Genomic DNA, 15,518 nt, shown 5'->3' with positions numbered 1-15,518 from the left:
TGGCTATCATCGTAAGTAATGGTCAAGTAAAGTGGAAGCTTTTGTTCAACACCACTGCTAAATATAAGCCCTATTGCCCAGCCAGTGTGGCTCAGTGGTTGAATGTTGATCTATGAACCAGGAGGTCACAGCTCGATTCCAGGTCAGGGCACGTGCCTGGGTTGTGGGCTTAATCTCCAGTGGTACAAAATTACATTAGTAAGAATACCTCATTGCTACCCATCCCGAATATTCTGTTTAATTGAGATGTTTCTCTCCAGTCAGTTTTCTCCTCTGTAGACTTGAGTTTACTGGAACTCTCTAGTATTGGAATGGAAGGAAAATACTGCCTAAAACCCTGTCAGCTTGTGAGCACCTAGCAACAAATTACAGCTGAAGAGTGCCAAAGACCTGAAAATTAGACCTGCCTGGCTGACACTATCTGTAAGTGTCTAGTTATTTATGGCTCACTTTCTTCCATAAAGAATTTGAAGTGCCATATAAAAGTATGTACCAGAGGATAAAATAAATTGTTGAGATAATCAGGACAAAGAGGAAATAAGGTTGAAATAAAACTGGGACAAGAGTCACACAGAGAAATGTACCCTGAACACTGGTATAGTTGTAGAGGTGACCTGCATGGTTGGCTGTAAGCTTGCAAGGGCTCGAAGTAAAGAATGTATTATGGTCAATTATGTAACTCAGGATACCCTTAAAATGAAAAAACAATCCAGTTGTTCAAGAGAAATAAGCCTTTTGTGTTGCCAGTTTCTTAGGCATATTCTTAGATCTGATTTCAGTGTATTTCATGAGCCTCATAGGGAAGGCTATGTCAGCCATGATAAGCACCCTTGACAAGGAGCACCCTGCACAACGCTGGGGTGCAGTTCAGAAGAAGCAACTCTAGATAAGACCAAGCCAAAGTATTCAAAGGTAGAAATTGATAGAGCTCAGCAAATAGATGACATACTCTTTATTTCAACCCTCCATGGTAAGTGATTGTCACAAGCAGGTTTTTTGATAAGAATGATTGTGAGAATCAAAGGTTGTAAACAATGGTAGGAAGCTGGAGTCCAGCTGCTCCTGGTTCCTAGTGAAAGTCTAGTTCTGAATCTTTGCACAAGGTGGTTAGGATTTCATGTACTTGATGGAATGGCCCCTTCACTGGCTTAGCATTGGATTCTCTCAGGTTGAGTGGGTTTCCTATCTTCAGAAGAGGTCTGGGCCTGTCTCTCCTGACATCCAGAGGGGCTGAGGCCCCCATGCATACAGTGGATTTTTGTATAGTGTGATTTTCCTAAACTCACATATTAGTAATCTTTGAAATATATTCCTTAGGAATTTTTATATAGACAGCCATACTACCTACATACATAGTTTTACCTTTTCCTTTCCAATCTGTTAATCTATTTTTGTTTTTGCTTTATCTTTATTTCAAAGGCTTGGAATTCAGGTTAATAGAAATAGAAATAGGAATAGAAATAAATAGTGAGAGTAGACATCCTTGTCTTCAACCTGACTCTGAGGGCAAAGCAACAGTCTTTCAGCATTGAGTATAATATTAGCTGTTGGTTTTTTATTGTGTCTTTTATTAGATTGGAAAAGTTCCCTATGTTCCTCATTTGCTGAATTGTTATTATGAATGGATGTTGAATTTTGTCACTTGCTTTTTCTGTATCTATTGAGATGATCATGTTTTTTCTTTTTTAACCTGCTTATATAATCAATTATTGGTTGGGTTTTCATATGTGGAACTAAACTTGCATTCCTGGGATAAATCCAGATATGATGTAGTGTCCTGTCATGTATTACTGGATTCAATTTGTTGATATTTTGTTAAAGTTTGTTTGAGGCGGGTGGTTTTTGGCTTGTATGTTCATGACATATATTGGTTTGAAGAGTTCTTATCTTGTAATATCTTTATCTGGTTTTGATAAAAGGTAATGCTAGCCTCATAAAATTTTATTTTTTTTCTAGAAGGGTTTTGTAGAATTAGTACTATTTCTTTTTTGACACTGTAATAGAATTCACCAGTAAAGCCATCTGGGATTCAAGTTTTCTTTGTAGGAAGGTTTTTTAACTGCATATTAAATATATTTGATTGATATAGGATATCTATTTCTTTGTAATAAGCTTTGATAGTTTGTTTCAAATTTGTCCATTTTATATAGGTCATTGATAGTTATTGATATAGTTGGCACAAGGTTTATTCATAATATTTCCTTATTATCCTTCTAATGTCTCTAGAATCTCTATCTTTATTCCTGACTTTGATAATTTGTCTTTTCTGGGTTTTTTTGTTTGTTGGTTTTTATATTCTTATTAGTCTGGCTAGAAGTTGATCCATTTAATTGATCTTTTCAAAAAACCTGTTTTCGTTTTTATCAATTTTCTCTATTATTTTTCTGTTTTCTTAATGCTATTTCCCCCTTTGTTTTTCTTAGTTCTTAATTTTCTTTTATTTTTCTAGTTTTGTAAGATAGTATCTTTGAGACCTTTTTAAAAAATATAAGCATCTAATTATTAGATTCTAATACTATAGGTTTCTTTTGAATCAGAGCTTTAGATACATTACACACATATTATGTGTTTTTTTAATTCATTTCAATGTATTTTATAATTTTCTTTTGATTTCTTCTTTGATTTTAAAAGTATGTTGTTTAATTTCACTTTATTTAGGTGATTTTCCGGATATTTTTATACTGTTGATTTCTGATTTATTTTCACTTTGGACATAGGATAGTTCTTGTAAATTTTAATCCTGTAAAATATTTTGAGATTTGTTTTGTGTCCCAAGAATATGGTCTATGTTTGCAAATGGCTCATCTGCATGTGAGCAGAATTCTGTTGTGGAGCAGTGCCATGTGCATATTTATATGTGACAAAATTACCAGCCTGTGATGTGTCGGGATTTTTAAAGTTATTCACTAAAGACCCATGCTTTCCAATCTATCTGTAACTTATAGCTGAATACTGTTTTCATTTATCTTAGTTGTGTGGCTTTTTCTCATAATCTCAGAAGTCACACTTTCCCCCACTGAGATTCAAGGGGAAGGGTATTAAAGAATTTGAAGGTGTGTTTTTTAAATTCCCACAGATGATGATACTGATTTTCCAGGCTTAGAAATGTATTAGCTCTTACAGAAAGAAAGAAATTAATTCAGGCTGTAAGGAAGACAGACAAATCCATTTTTAGTAATCATACGATTTTTCTGAAAGTTTGGTACCAGTGTGACAAAAGAGGAATAATTTGTACTTCTTATTACCTCTTAAAAATAAACAAAAACATATGATATTTTATGAAGCCATCAACATTTCTATTATCTGAAGTACTTCTTGTCACTCTTCATTTAAAAAGGCATATAGTATAAAGTCTCCCTATTATCCTTCATTGCCCAGTTCTCTCACACCTAACTCCAAATTTAAAACAACAAAAAACACAGATAGCTGCTGCTTTTAGTTTTCTCTTTGTTTTGTGTTGTTTCTTAATCCTTACCTGAGGATATGTTTCCATTGATTTTAGAGAAAGAGAGAGAGAGAGAGAAATCCATGTGAGAGAAAAACATTGATCAGTTGCCTCCCATACTGGAATTGAACCCACGACCTTTTGGTGTAGGGGTGATGGATGCTTCAGCCAACTGAGCCACCCATCCAGGGCTGCTGCTTTTAGTTTTTGAAACCTATCACAGACTATCTACACCAGTGATTCCCAAAGTGGGCGCTACCATCCCCTGGTAGGCCGATCCAGGGGGGAGGTGATGGCCACAGGTGCATTTGGGGGCGATGAGTAACTGCTATTAAAATTTTTAAAAAATTAATTTCCAGGGGCTGAGTAATATTTTTTCTGGAAAGGGGGCGGTAGGCCAAATAAGTTTGGGAACCACTGATCTACACTAATAAAGACAAACATGCAAATTGACTGTACCTTCGCCATGCCTTAAGCCACGCCCACCAGCCAATCAGAGCGACTATATGCAAATTAACCCAACCAAGATGGCGGCCGGCAGCCACAGAGCTGGAGCAAGCAGGAGGCTTGGTTGCCCCAATGATGGAGGAAGCCAAGCTTCCCAGCTGCCACAGCCAGCTCTGAGCTCCACTCAAAGCAACAAAGTTTCAATTATAGAAGATAAATAAACCCCAGATACCTGCTTTCAGCCAGCCATGGCCACAGAGCTGGAGCGAGCAGGAGGCTTCCCTCCCGCCTGCCGCAGACAGCTCTGAGCTCCACTCAAAGCAACAAAGTTTCAATTATAGAAGGTAAATAAATCCCAGAATAAAAAAAAAAAGAAATAGAAAAAGGAGAGGCTGGGAGCTTCTGTTGCCAGGGGACTTAGCCTGCGTGAAAACGGCCCTAAGCCCCTCACCCAGACGGGCCAGGCACCCCAGTGGGGACCCGCCACCCTAAAGGGGGTGTGGCCAGCCTGAAAACAGCCATCAGCCCCTCACCCAGGCTGGCCAAACCTCCATGGGGTGAGTGTCCTCACTGTGGGGGGGCTTGACCAGCCTGCAAACAGCCATCAGACCTACACCCAGGCTGGCCAGGCACCCCAGTGGTGACCCCCACCCTGAAGGGGGTGTGACCAGCTGCAAACAGCCATCAGCCCCTCACCCAGGCTGGCCAGGCACCCCAGTGGGGACCCCCACCCTGAATGGGGTGTGACCAGCTGCAAACAGCCATCAGCCCCTCACCCAGCCTGGCCAGGCACCCAGCGGGACCCACACCCTGATCCGGGACACCCTTCAGGGCAAACCAGCCAGCCCCCACCCATGCACCACGCCTCTAGCCTATATAATAAAAGGGTAATATGCAAACTGACCCTAACAGCAGAAAGACTGGGAATGACTGGTCACTATGACACACACTGACCACCAGGGGGCAGACGCTCAATGCAGGAGCTGCCCTCTGGTGGTCAGTGTGCTCCCACAGGGGGAGCTCTGCTCAGCCACAAGCCAGGCTGATGGCTGCCAGTACAGCGGTGGTGGTGGGAGCCTCTCCCGCCTCCTCAGCAGCGCTAAGGATGTCCGACTGCAGCTTAGGCCTGCTCCCCACTGGCAAGTGGACATCCCCCAAGGGCTGCCAGGCTGCCAGAGGGATGTCTGACTGCCAGCTTGGGCCCGATCCCCCAGGGAGCGGGCCTAAGCCAGCAGGTGGACATCCTCCGAGGGGTCCCAGACTGCAAGAGGGCATAGGCCAGGCTGAGGGACCCCCCGAGTTCACAAATTTTTGTGCACCGGACCTCTAGTTATAATAATATTCCACTGAATAGATATAGCATAGTTTATTTTATTTCCTGTTGGTGGACATTTGGGTTGCTTATAAGTCTTTTGCTATTATAAACAATAACCCAAAAAATTCATATTTTCTCATAAGTAGGGTACATTCATAGTTAAAGTAACAAGATGGTACATGCACCTTTAATTTTGGTAGCTGCTGATATGTTATACTCCTGAGGTAAATGCATTAGAAACCACAAATGAACCCGCCCAAAGTGTATGAGAGTTCTTGTTTTCCCTGGGCTTTGCTCTCAGATGTTTTTGTTTTTGCCAGTCTGTTGAGTAAAATATGATAACTTGGTGCATTTTTATCTTGCAATTTTTTAAGTAAACTTTTCATTTGCTTAAGGATCATTTTTCTTTCATTTTCTGTGACTGTCTTAATATTATTTGCACATTTTATTTTTTTTTATTGAATTTATTGGGGTGACATTGGTTAATAAAATTATACAGTGGAGCCTTGACTTACGAGTATCCCGACTAACGAGTTTTTCGAGATACTAGCCATCTCTCGGCCGATTTTTTGCTTTGAGTTGCGAGCTAAAAATCGGGTTACGAGCCACCTTTGGATATCCCACCGCTAGTTGGCACAGCGAACGTCACAGTGAACGCCACAACATCAGCCCAGCATCACGTGTCTCACTCGTTCACTTTTTGATTTGACATACGAGTAATTTGAGTTACCAGCTCGGTCACGGAACGAATTAAACTCGTAAGTCAAGGCCCCACTGTATAGGTTTCAGGTGTACAATTCTATAATATATCATCTGCATATTGTATTATGTGTTCACTGCCCAAAGTCAAGTCTCCTTCCATCACTATTTTTCCCCCCATACCCTCTTCTACCTCCCACCTTCCCCTCTTTGCCCATTTTGAAAATAAGATTGTTGCACTTTTTCTTACCTACTTCCTAAAAGAATAGGAAAGGCTCTTTGTTATTCTTGTTCTTGTTTTAGGAAAACTTTTAGGGATGGAGAAGCAAGTTAGAGTAATTGATGGAAGGAGCAAAAAAGCTAAGATACTAAAAAATGGCTAAATATTAAATAAAATCAAATATCCTTAGTCTACTACTTGTTAAGTTATAGATATTGGGCTCTAAATGATTAGTTTTACCTAAAAATTGAGTAAGATCTAAAAAATTTTATAATTGAGGAAAAAGCCTCTCACAAAGCAATGTTAACATTGCCACCTATCTTTATTATTCTTTTTATTTGAAAAGACTTAACAATTATAATAAATGCTTTAAAGTTGTTTTAGAATTATTGTAACCCTTGAACATCATATTTTGTTTTTATTTTTTTACATTGCAATTCTCATTTGTACCTATATTAAATATTAGTATCAAAGTACATATTAATTTTCTCATAATTTTGACTAATTTCTTATTTAGTAAATTTAATAAACATTTATTCATAGAACTGATTTTTAAAATGACTACTTTAAATGTACTATGATTTTTAAGGCATTCCCTAATTTGGGGCACCTAGGTTGTTTTTATATATTTGCCCTTACAAATAACACTGCTCTGAGAATCTTCCTTCATTTGTCTTTTTCCTTCGTTGAATTATTTCCTTAGGATAAATTCCTGAGTAAAATCGTAAGAATAAAGAGTATGAGCATTTTCATAGATCTTTATATGTATTACCATGTTATTTTCCAAATGTCAAGGGTATTAGAACTGCACAATGAATGACGTGGGGGATCCAGGACTGGCCAATGTCATTTAAAGAAAATACTCTTTTAGTAGATAAAAAACAGTATATCACGATTATGTTAATTTTCATGTCTTTATTTAGTCAACAGCTTTCTTTTTTTAAGGTTTTCATGCATCAATATAAATTACTCTGATGTGTTTTGCCTCGCTCTTCAACTGCTCTCCTAGGCAGCTGAAGTTGGCCAGGAGTTGTGTACACATTCCTGTGACCACGTTGTTCCTGTGGTTAAATGGGGGGGGGGGCGGGGGGGGGGGGATAAGGGAAGCTGGAAGCTGGGGGGGAGGAAGTCAATGGGGAAAAAAAAGGAGACATATGTACTACTATTTGTAATACTTTAAACAATAAAAAAAAAAAATACCTTCCCCTCCTCCTCACTTCTATGTTCATTCCTACTCAGGAACACAGGGGCAATCTGCAAATTAGCCAACCACTTGCTCTTCTTTCACACAACTTCCCTCCTACTACTGAGCCAGTCTCTCTTTCTGTATCTTTCTTTTGTGAGCTCATTTAATACTTTTATTCATTTATCTTCTAAACAGATCATTCAATGAGGCTCACACTTCTCTATGACTTCTGTTGTCATACGTCTGTCCTTGTTTTAGTTATAAACTAGGGGCCCGATGCATGAAATTCATGCAAGCGGCTCAGCCCCCGCAGCCCTGGCTTCATCCGGAAGGTCGTCTGGACAGTCGTTCTGCTGTTCAGTCTAATTAGCATATTAGCTCTTTATTATATAGGATGATTAGTTTATAATGTGGTGGCACCTGGTCAGAAGCTGATCCTTTCCACAGGGTTTTACCTGCCCCAACTTTGCACTCTCTGTGTTTCCAGAGTCAATTCCTAACCCTTTCTCTGCTGCACCTTCACCTTCACTAGCCATGAGGTTCCTTCAGTCTGGAATTTCTTTTCTCTTTCTCCACATTTTGGATCTGTATTAGTTTTTTTATGCTGGTTAAAAAAAAAATCAGTCTTATACTTAGTGGTTTAAAACAGCACACATTTGTTATGCCACAATTTCCTTGCATCAGGAGTCCAGGTACAGATCGATTGGGTCCCATGCTCAGTGTCTCAACAGGTTGAAATAAAGGTGTCAGCAGGGGCCCTAACCAGTTTGGCTCAGTGGATAGAGCGTCAGCCTGTGGACTGAAGGGTCCCAGGTTTGATTCCAGTCAAGGGCATGTACCTGGGTTGTGGGCACATCCCTAGCAGGGAGTGTGCAGGAGGCAGCTGATCGATGTTTCTCTCTCATCAATGTTTCTAACTCTCTATCCCTCTCCCTCTCTGTAAAAAATCAATAAAATATATATTTTTTTAAAAAAGGTGTCAGCAGGGCTGTGTTTTCGTCTGGAGCGCAGGGTCCTCTTCTGAGCTCATTCAGGCTGTTGGGAGAATTAATTTCCTGTGACAATGGGAGTGAGGTTCCCATTTCCTTGCTCAGTTCCTTGGGGCCTCCCTCAGGTCCTGCCACATGGCCCTCTCACTTCATGGCAGCTCCTACTCAGCAGGAGGATCTCTCTAGTTTGCTAAGGCGGACTCTCATAGAAAGTAACCTCAACATAGGAGTGAAATCCCATTCCATTCACTGGTCTCACCCACACTCCAAGGGAGAGGTTTACACAGGGCAGGGATCTTGAGGCCACCTCCACCTACCTAGGATCCTGCTCATCCTTTATTGTGCTGTTAAAATTATGTTCCTTTCGTGGACCCTTGTCATAGCCTCTCCAGCAGTACAAATTGCTCTCTCACCTTCTTCCTACAGCAGTGCCTGTCTCAAGTCTCCTGTCTTACTCTGCCTTAGTGTTCATGGCCTTGCCATATCTGAACAGCACACTTCACCTTTGGAGTGAGTAGTACTAGATGTGTGTTTCACCTTGGCTTGCTCGCTCTCAGAGTATTGTTGAGGTGGCTCCTCTGAGTAAGAGTTGTATTTTACTGTTATTGATAGTTCTTGAAGGTCTGGCACACATTTCCTGAATGTTAACGGTCCACTGTGGCATGTTTTGAACACATTTGCCTGACTAGTAAGCCACTTAGGGACTTTGTAACCTGAGCATAGTTATGTTTGAATCAGGGCAAACAAGGATTACAGAAAAGTCATGTGTCAGAGACAGAAACCAGGGCTTAAAAGAGCCTAGAATCTAGTCAGAAATGAGTCAATATTAGAGACAGTATGAGTCCAAAATGCCTCAATGAGAGTAGTAAGGAATGTGGGGAGCAGGAGCAATCCAAGGTTGGGCATTGCCTTGGATGTCCCCACAGCTCCTCCCGAGTGCCTTGCCACTAGTAGGCACTCAACAGTGTTACTGGTTAGTTACCAGGAAGTAGTATGTGCCTGTGAAGGCTTTATGATTTTTAAGTCAATTGTTTTATTTTGTTTCCTAATCATAGCTGGTGCTCAAGATAAAATTGGCTGGGCCTTTGGCCTAGGATTAGAAAGACTGGCCATGATCCTCTATGACATCCCTGACATCCGCCTCTTCTGGAGTGAGGATGAGCGCTTCCTGAAGCAGTTCCGTGTGTCTGATATCAACCAGAAGGTGAAATTTCAGGTAAAATAACTTGCAAGAATCAACTAAATTAAAAAAAGAAATGTTTGGAAGAATGGTGGGGGTCATGCATTTGAAAATTGAATTATTGAATTTAAAAATAATGTGAATTTGAAAATAGTTTTTGTATAGAAGTCCATAAACACCCCTCAGGAGTTCATAAACCTTCAGAAACTGTATGTGGAAAAAGACTTATCAAGCTTTTTAGTCTAAGCAGAGAACCAGTTTTGGGCTTTCTTGATCATTTTATTATTGATCTTTATATCTGATGATACTTTAAAGTTTAGTTTTTCTGATCCTATATAGACACATTAGTTTCTTATGATTAGTCTGTAATGCACACCTTCTTCATCATTTTACTGTCACTCTATGTCTTTATATTAGAAGAGTGTCTTTTATAAGCACCATAGAGTTGGGTCTTTTTTAAAATTCAGATTTAATTTGAGTGTTGAATACATCTTAGATTTAATATAATCACATGGGATATTCTTGGACTTAATTCTGTTAACCTTTTATTTTTTTCCCCCTATTTCCCTCTTGTATTCTTTATTTGGAAATTATGGTTTTTGTGGGGGATTTTTGTTTATTTTTATATCTCATTTTAGTACCCTTATTGCTATTTAGTTTCACCATTTTGTATTATTTTAAGCGGTTATTCTAGATTACAAAATGCATAATTAATTTATCTCACTTTACCATGAGTCACTATTATACAACGTCATGAAATAGTTAACAACTTTACAATAGTGTAATTCCTTTTACGCCTCCTGTTTTTTTTGTATTATTGTCTTATTTTATTTATCCATATATTATAATCTCACAATATATTGCTCTATTTTCTTCATATAGTCAGTTATCTTTTAAAGAAGTTTAAAACTATATTGTTTGTATTTCCCTCGATATTTACCCCACACTGATTATTCCTTCTGCTGATCTTGATTTTACTTTGTGTTTATTTCCCTTAAGTCTGAAGAACTTCTTTTAATATTTCTTGCAGTGCAACATGAATTTTTTCAGCTTTAGTTTGTCTGGAAACACCTTTGTTTAACGTTTATTTATTTTATTCTATTAATTTATTATTATTTCATATTTTTATTTATTTCAGAGAGGAAGGGAGAGGGGGAGGGAGAGGGAGAGGGAGATAGAAACATCAGTGATGAGAGATAATCATCGACTGGCTGCCTCCTGTACACCGCATGCTGGGGATAGAGCCCACAACCTGGCCATGTGCCCTGACCAGGAATTAAACCAGTGACCAAGATCTTGTGCATGGTTTGATGCTCAACCACTGAGCCACACCCACCGGGATCACCTTTATTTTTTAGGAATATTTTCCTTGGATATAGGTTGTCACTTTTTATGTTATTTTTTTTTTCCTTTCAGCTCTTTAGAGATGTCATTTCACTGCCCGTATCCTTTTAGTTTGGTTTTCAGCAGTTTGACTTATGTGTGATTTTCTATCTGTTATCCTCCTGAGGTTTCACTGTGTTGGATTGTCTTTCAACCTCCTTGAAAATTCTCCTCTACTCTCTCTTCTAACAATTATACTCCTTCTTTCTTTTCCTTTTCAGACTGTAACTTCATGTGTGTCAGACCATTTGGAATTATGCCATAGAACTCATGCTCGGGGTTTGTTTTTATTGATTTTTTTTTCACTCTGTGCTTTATTTTGGATAGTTGTAAGTCTTCTCTCTGTGTTTACTAATTTTTTTCTATTGTGTCCAGTTAACCATTAGGTTCCACCAAGTAATTAATAATTTCAGATATTTTATTTAATCGTCTACAATTTCTACTTGCTTTTTTTAAAGAATTTTGATTACTCTGATGAAATTCTCCATCTTCTCACCCCTTTTGTACATTTTTCCTTAAATTCTTAGCATTTTCATAATACTTATATTAAAGTCCTTGTCTATTAATTCCAAACATTTAGTTATCTATTATTCTCCTTGTATTCTTTTCTTTTTTCTTCTTACGCGTCACATTTTTTCTGCTTTTTCACTGGTTTTACTTTTGAAATTGTGTTTAAAAGAATACATAAGCCTTACACTTTCTCCTGCGAGGCAACTAAAGGGATTAGGCCAGATTTCTTATTTCTAATCAGGAACTAGATTTCCCATCTGATTTGCTCTGGATGGTGAGATCTGGCCCTGCAGAAGTTTGTGATCTCTGCATGTGAAATGATAAGATCTCTCTCTGCTTTCCACCCAGTTGCTAACTTCTTCCACACTAGTCAGTGCTTGCTGAGCAAAAAATATTATGAAGGTGAATTGGCTGGCAGTGAGGACTAACTGTCTTCTCATATTCCAATCTGCCACACCAGCCAAGGACTGGCTGATAAAAGTTTGGCTAATTTCTCCTCTCCAGTGAAGTTTCTTTACCAAGAGCAGGCTAGCTCTTCTGACTACTCAGGCCCACATGGTGACAGCAGCCACCAATGTCTGTTCACCCTCAGAGGGCTCATCTCTTTGGTATTTCATTCATTTAGGCTTGTAGCCAGATCTCTTCAATATCTTTTATGGCAGATAATATTTATTTTTTAAAAATATATATTTTATTGATTTTTTACAGAGAGGAAGGGAGAGGGATAGAGAGTAAGAAACATCGATGGGAGAGAAACATCAATCAGCTGCCTCCTGCACACTCCCTTCTGGGGATGTGCCCGCAACCAAGGTACATGCCCTTGACCAGAATCGAACCTGGGACTCTTAAGTCCGCAGGCCGACGCTGAATCCACTGAGCCAAACTGGTTAGAGCAATATTTTTTTTTAAGTTATTGCTTTTTCCTTGTTACAGTGGGACTTAATTTTTTTTTGCAAACTTTTGCATCCTAACCAAAAGTTAATCATTGGTTTGATTCTTTGGTTTTGTTTTTAATGGCCTTTTACAAATTATGATTCCTCCCACACCCTCTTCTTTGGCAACCATCAGATTCTTCTCCATATCTATGTGTCTGTTTCTATTTTCTTTTGTTTATTCGTTTGGCCTTTTAAAAATTCTATTTTTTTAAAGTAATCTATTTATAATCTATAAACAGGACCTTCTACGTAAATTTGCAATAAAGACCTATCTAAATCATTAAAAGTAAAATCTGGCTAAGGAGCTAAGTTTCTGTCATTTAATTTTTCATTTATGAAGTCATTTATTTAATCATCAAACTTTGATGGGACACCAACCAACATTGTACAGAGCAGTGTGCTCTGTAGTGTGGTGGGCAAGCACAGATGAGTAACAGTTGCTACCACAAGTTAGTGGCTTAAGTCCAGTTTTTATTGTGTTCACAACTGTTTTCCCTTAGGAGACACAGAGATATCCAGGAATAGATATGGGTCTCTTGTATTAAGTGTCATTTAAAAAAATCCTTTCTGCCCTCAGAGTTGAAATCAGTGTATGCATAACTGTACTATTATATAATTTACATTGTTGCCTTTGTATAATAAACTTAAGAACTTCTGATGGGGCAGTTAGGATTTGTTTGCTGAAATCGTATATGTCTGTAAAATACTTTTTAATTTGTAGATCACAGAGAACTAGTTCCTAATTATTCACTTATAATTGGTATCTATTCTATTAATTATATTCTTGGTTAGTTTCCTATTACTAATGTAACAAATTACCACAAACCTAGCAGATTAGAACAACATTTCTATTATTTTACCGTTGTGGAGTTCAGAAATTCAAAATCTATCTGAGTGGCTAAAATTAAGGTGTCAGCCTGACTGGTTCCTTTGGGAGGCGCTCGGGGAGAATCCACCCCTTGCCTTTGCCAGCTTCTAGCGCTGTCCTTGTTTCTCACTCATGGCTCTGTACTGCCTGTTCTCTTCTCTTTCCCTCTGTGTCAAGTCTCCTTCTCTCTGAACTTTTATCTCCCTCTTACAAGGACCCTTGGATGGAGCCCACCAAGATTATTCAAGATAATCTCCACATTTTAAGATCCTTTCTTATTTACATTTGTGAACTTCTTTTTGAATGTCAGGTTACATATTCATAGGTTCCAGGGATTAGGACATGGATGCCTTTTGGAGGCCTTTATTTAGCCTATCACATATCCTTTTGTATATTTCATTTTCATCATGGCAACTTGCTTGCCTTCAGGTATCATAGAGCAGATTTGGTGTTAGGTATAAGTTATACAGATGGTGTTAAAGTGTTGGCAGTTTGTAACTATTAGTGTAGAGTGGTCATGCTTATATATATGAGGAGAATAGGAGACTCATTTTGTCACTGTTGGCTTGTCTTAAGAAAAGTACTTAACATGATTATAATACAAGACTTCCCCAGAGGGGAGGAGACGAAACTTGGAGGAAAGGTCTGCAGCAGCCATGCCTTCTTTGCCCAGAAAACTCGGGGAGCCATTTGGGAACCATATTGTGCAGGGCTGGCAGGAGGCAGAAATGTCTCTTCTCTCATCTCCCTCAGTCCCTCTTAGCTTATGCTTTAGGCTCTCTTGGCTTCTGTGGTACCTTCCTCTGCATAATCTCCACTGTCCTGTAAACCCAGCCAGCCAGCTGTGGTGGCGCTCTCTAGGTGCTGGCAATAGTCTGGTTCATTACCCCAGGCCTCATCTCTGCTGTTCTTTCCTGAGTACTTGAAAACTATTGTTTAAGTCTAATAAGTAGGAAACTCAAGTTATAGTGTGGCTTTAACTCTTGGTTTTTTATTTCACTTGTTTTGAGTTTAAATGCTTGCTTTTTGTGGCTCTCTCTACCCAACCTGGATCAAGGCTTGAAATAAGTAGATGAGCAAGCTGGTGCTTTATCATGCTAGTGTTGTCTTGTTTTGGGCAAGAGATCTCTATCCCTCTTGCAGGTCCCCCTTCTGGGTTCATTCTGGGCCCTTGTGTGTATGTCTGCCACTTCCCTAACATAAAACTCACTGTTGCAGTGCATTGAATGAATATTCAGTACTCTAACTTTTGTTCATTCTTTAAATGTTCTTTAAACAATACTGAATTATGGATTCAATATTTAGTGCTATACAGAGTAATACTGGTTATTGAAAATTATTTATTAATCAACATTGTAAATTTTATTCACATATTTTGCTTAAAGCTTATTCCATGTGTGTCCATAGTTGTTCAAAAAGTCAGTCCCCATTTGATGAAGTAATTCAACAATGTTGGTTGTTATCTTTCTTTCAAGTGAAGGACTTTTATTGGCTCTCTTTTGTGGGCGGAGACTATATTTATTCCTCATCCTGGATAATATCTTAAATGCTTTTCACTGCAACAGAAGTAGGTAAGAATAGGTGGGCAGTGACATGCACACCTATCATATCAAACCTTATTCAAGATCATAATAGTCATAGTTAGTGATTAACACTCAGTTAAACCTTGCTCTTTGTTCGGCATTATTCTAAAGGCTTTATATGTCTTAACTTAGTTTTCTTAATAACCCTCTGAGTTTAGGTTCTGTTATTCTTTCCATTTCACAGATGAGGAAACGGTAGCTGAGTGGTCACTGTGTATTAGCACAATGTATTGTTCATTCAGGGCTTCAAAGAGCCATTGCCTCAAGTTTTATCCTGAGTATAAAATTTATAGGTCAGTTATTCAGAGCCAAATGATTTACATTTTTCTAACAAATTCAAAGATCAGCATATAATTTGTTGAAAATATGTCATTCAGTTTAAATTATCTAATTTATGAACTTTCTGGCAACAAGCTACCTATATTAATGCTTGTCAAACTTTAATGTACCCATGAATCACAGGAAGATCTTGTTACAATTCAGATTCTGACTCAGTATGCTCAATAGGGGCCTGAGATTTTGTGTTTCTAGCAAACTCCAAGGTGATCCTGATGTCGGTCCATGGTCCACAGTGCAAATCTACATAATGACAGACAGAATCATCTTATGTGTCAAAGCTCAGCTACCTCATCTGTAAAATGAGATGATAAGGTGACATAGTCTGATCAGGTGATTAAGTACACTTTCTCTTTTGCACAATAAATTTCAGCTTATCATAAATATCACTATAATCTGATCTCTACTTTATGATACTAATC

At 38.6% G+C, this 15,518-nt stretch overlaps 1 protein-coding gene across 5 annotated transcripts in view; it reads left to right on the top strand.

The window, feature by feature from the left end:
• Window positions 1-15,518, top strand: part of FARS2 (phenylalanyl-tRNA synthetase 2, mitochondrial) — a 540,234-nt gene that overhangs the window by 293,976 nt on the left and 230,740 nt on the right. For all 5 annotated transcript variants that reach the window (XM_070403451.1, XM_070403450.1, XM_070403449.1 and 2 more), the window contains one exon: window positions 9,357-9,517. In XM_070403451.1, the coding sequence (XP_070259552.1) occupies window positions 9,357-9,517 (161 nt within the window). The remainder of the gene's footprint in view (window positions 1-9,356; window positions 9,518-15,518) is intronic.

Source organism: Myotis yumanensis, unplaced genomic scaffold (genome assembly GCF_028538775.1).
Source record: "Myotis yumanensis isolate MYYU_CA2020_CCGP unplaced genomic scaffold, mMyoYum1.0.hap1 SCAF_2, whole genome shotgun sequence".
Classification (NCBI taxonomy): Eukaryota; Metazoa; Chordata; class Mammalia; order Chiroptera; family Vespertilionidae; genus Myotis; species Myotis yumanensis.
Note: the sequence above shows the minus strand (reverse complement) of the source record. Positions and strands in the feature narration are given on the sequence as shown.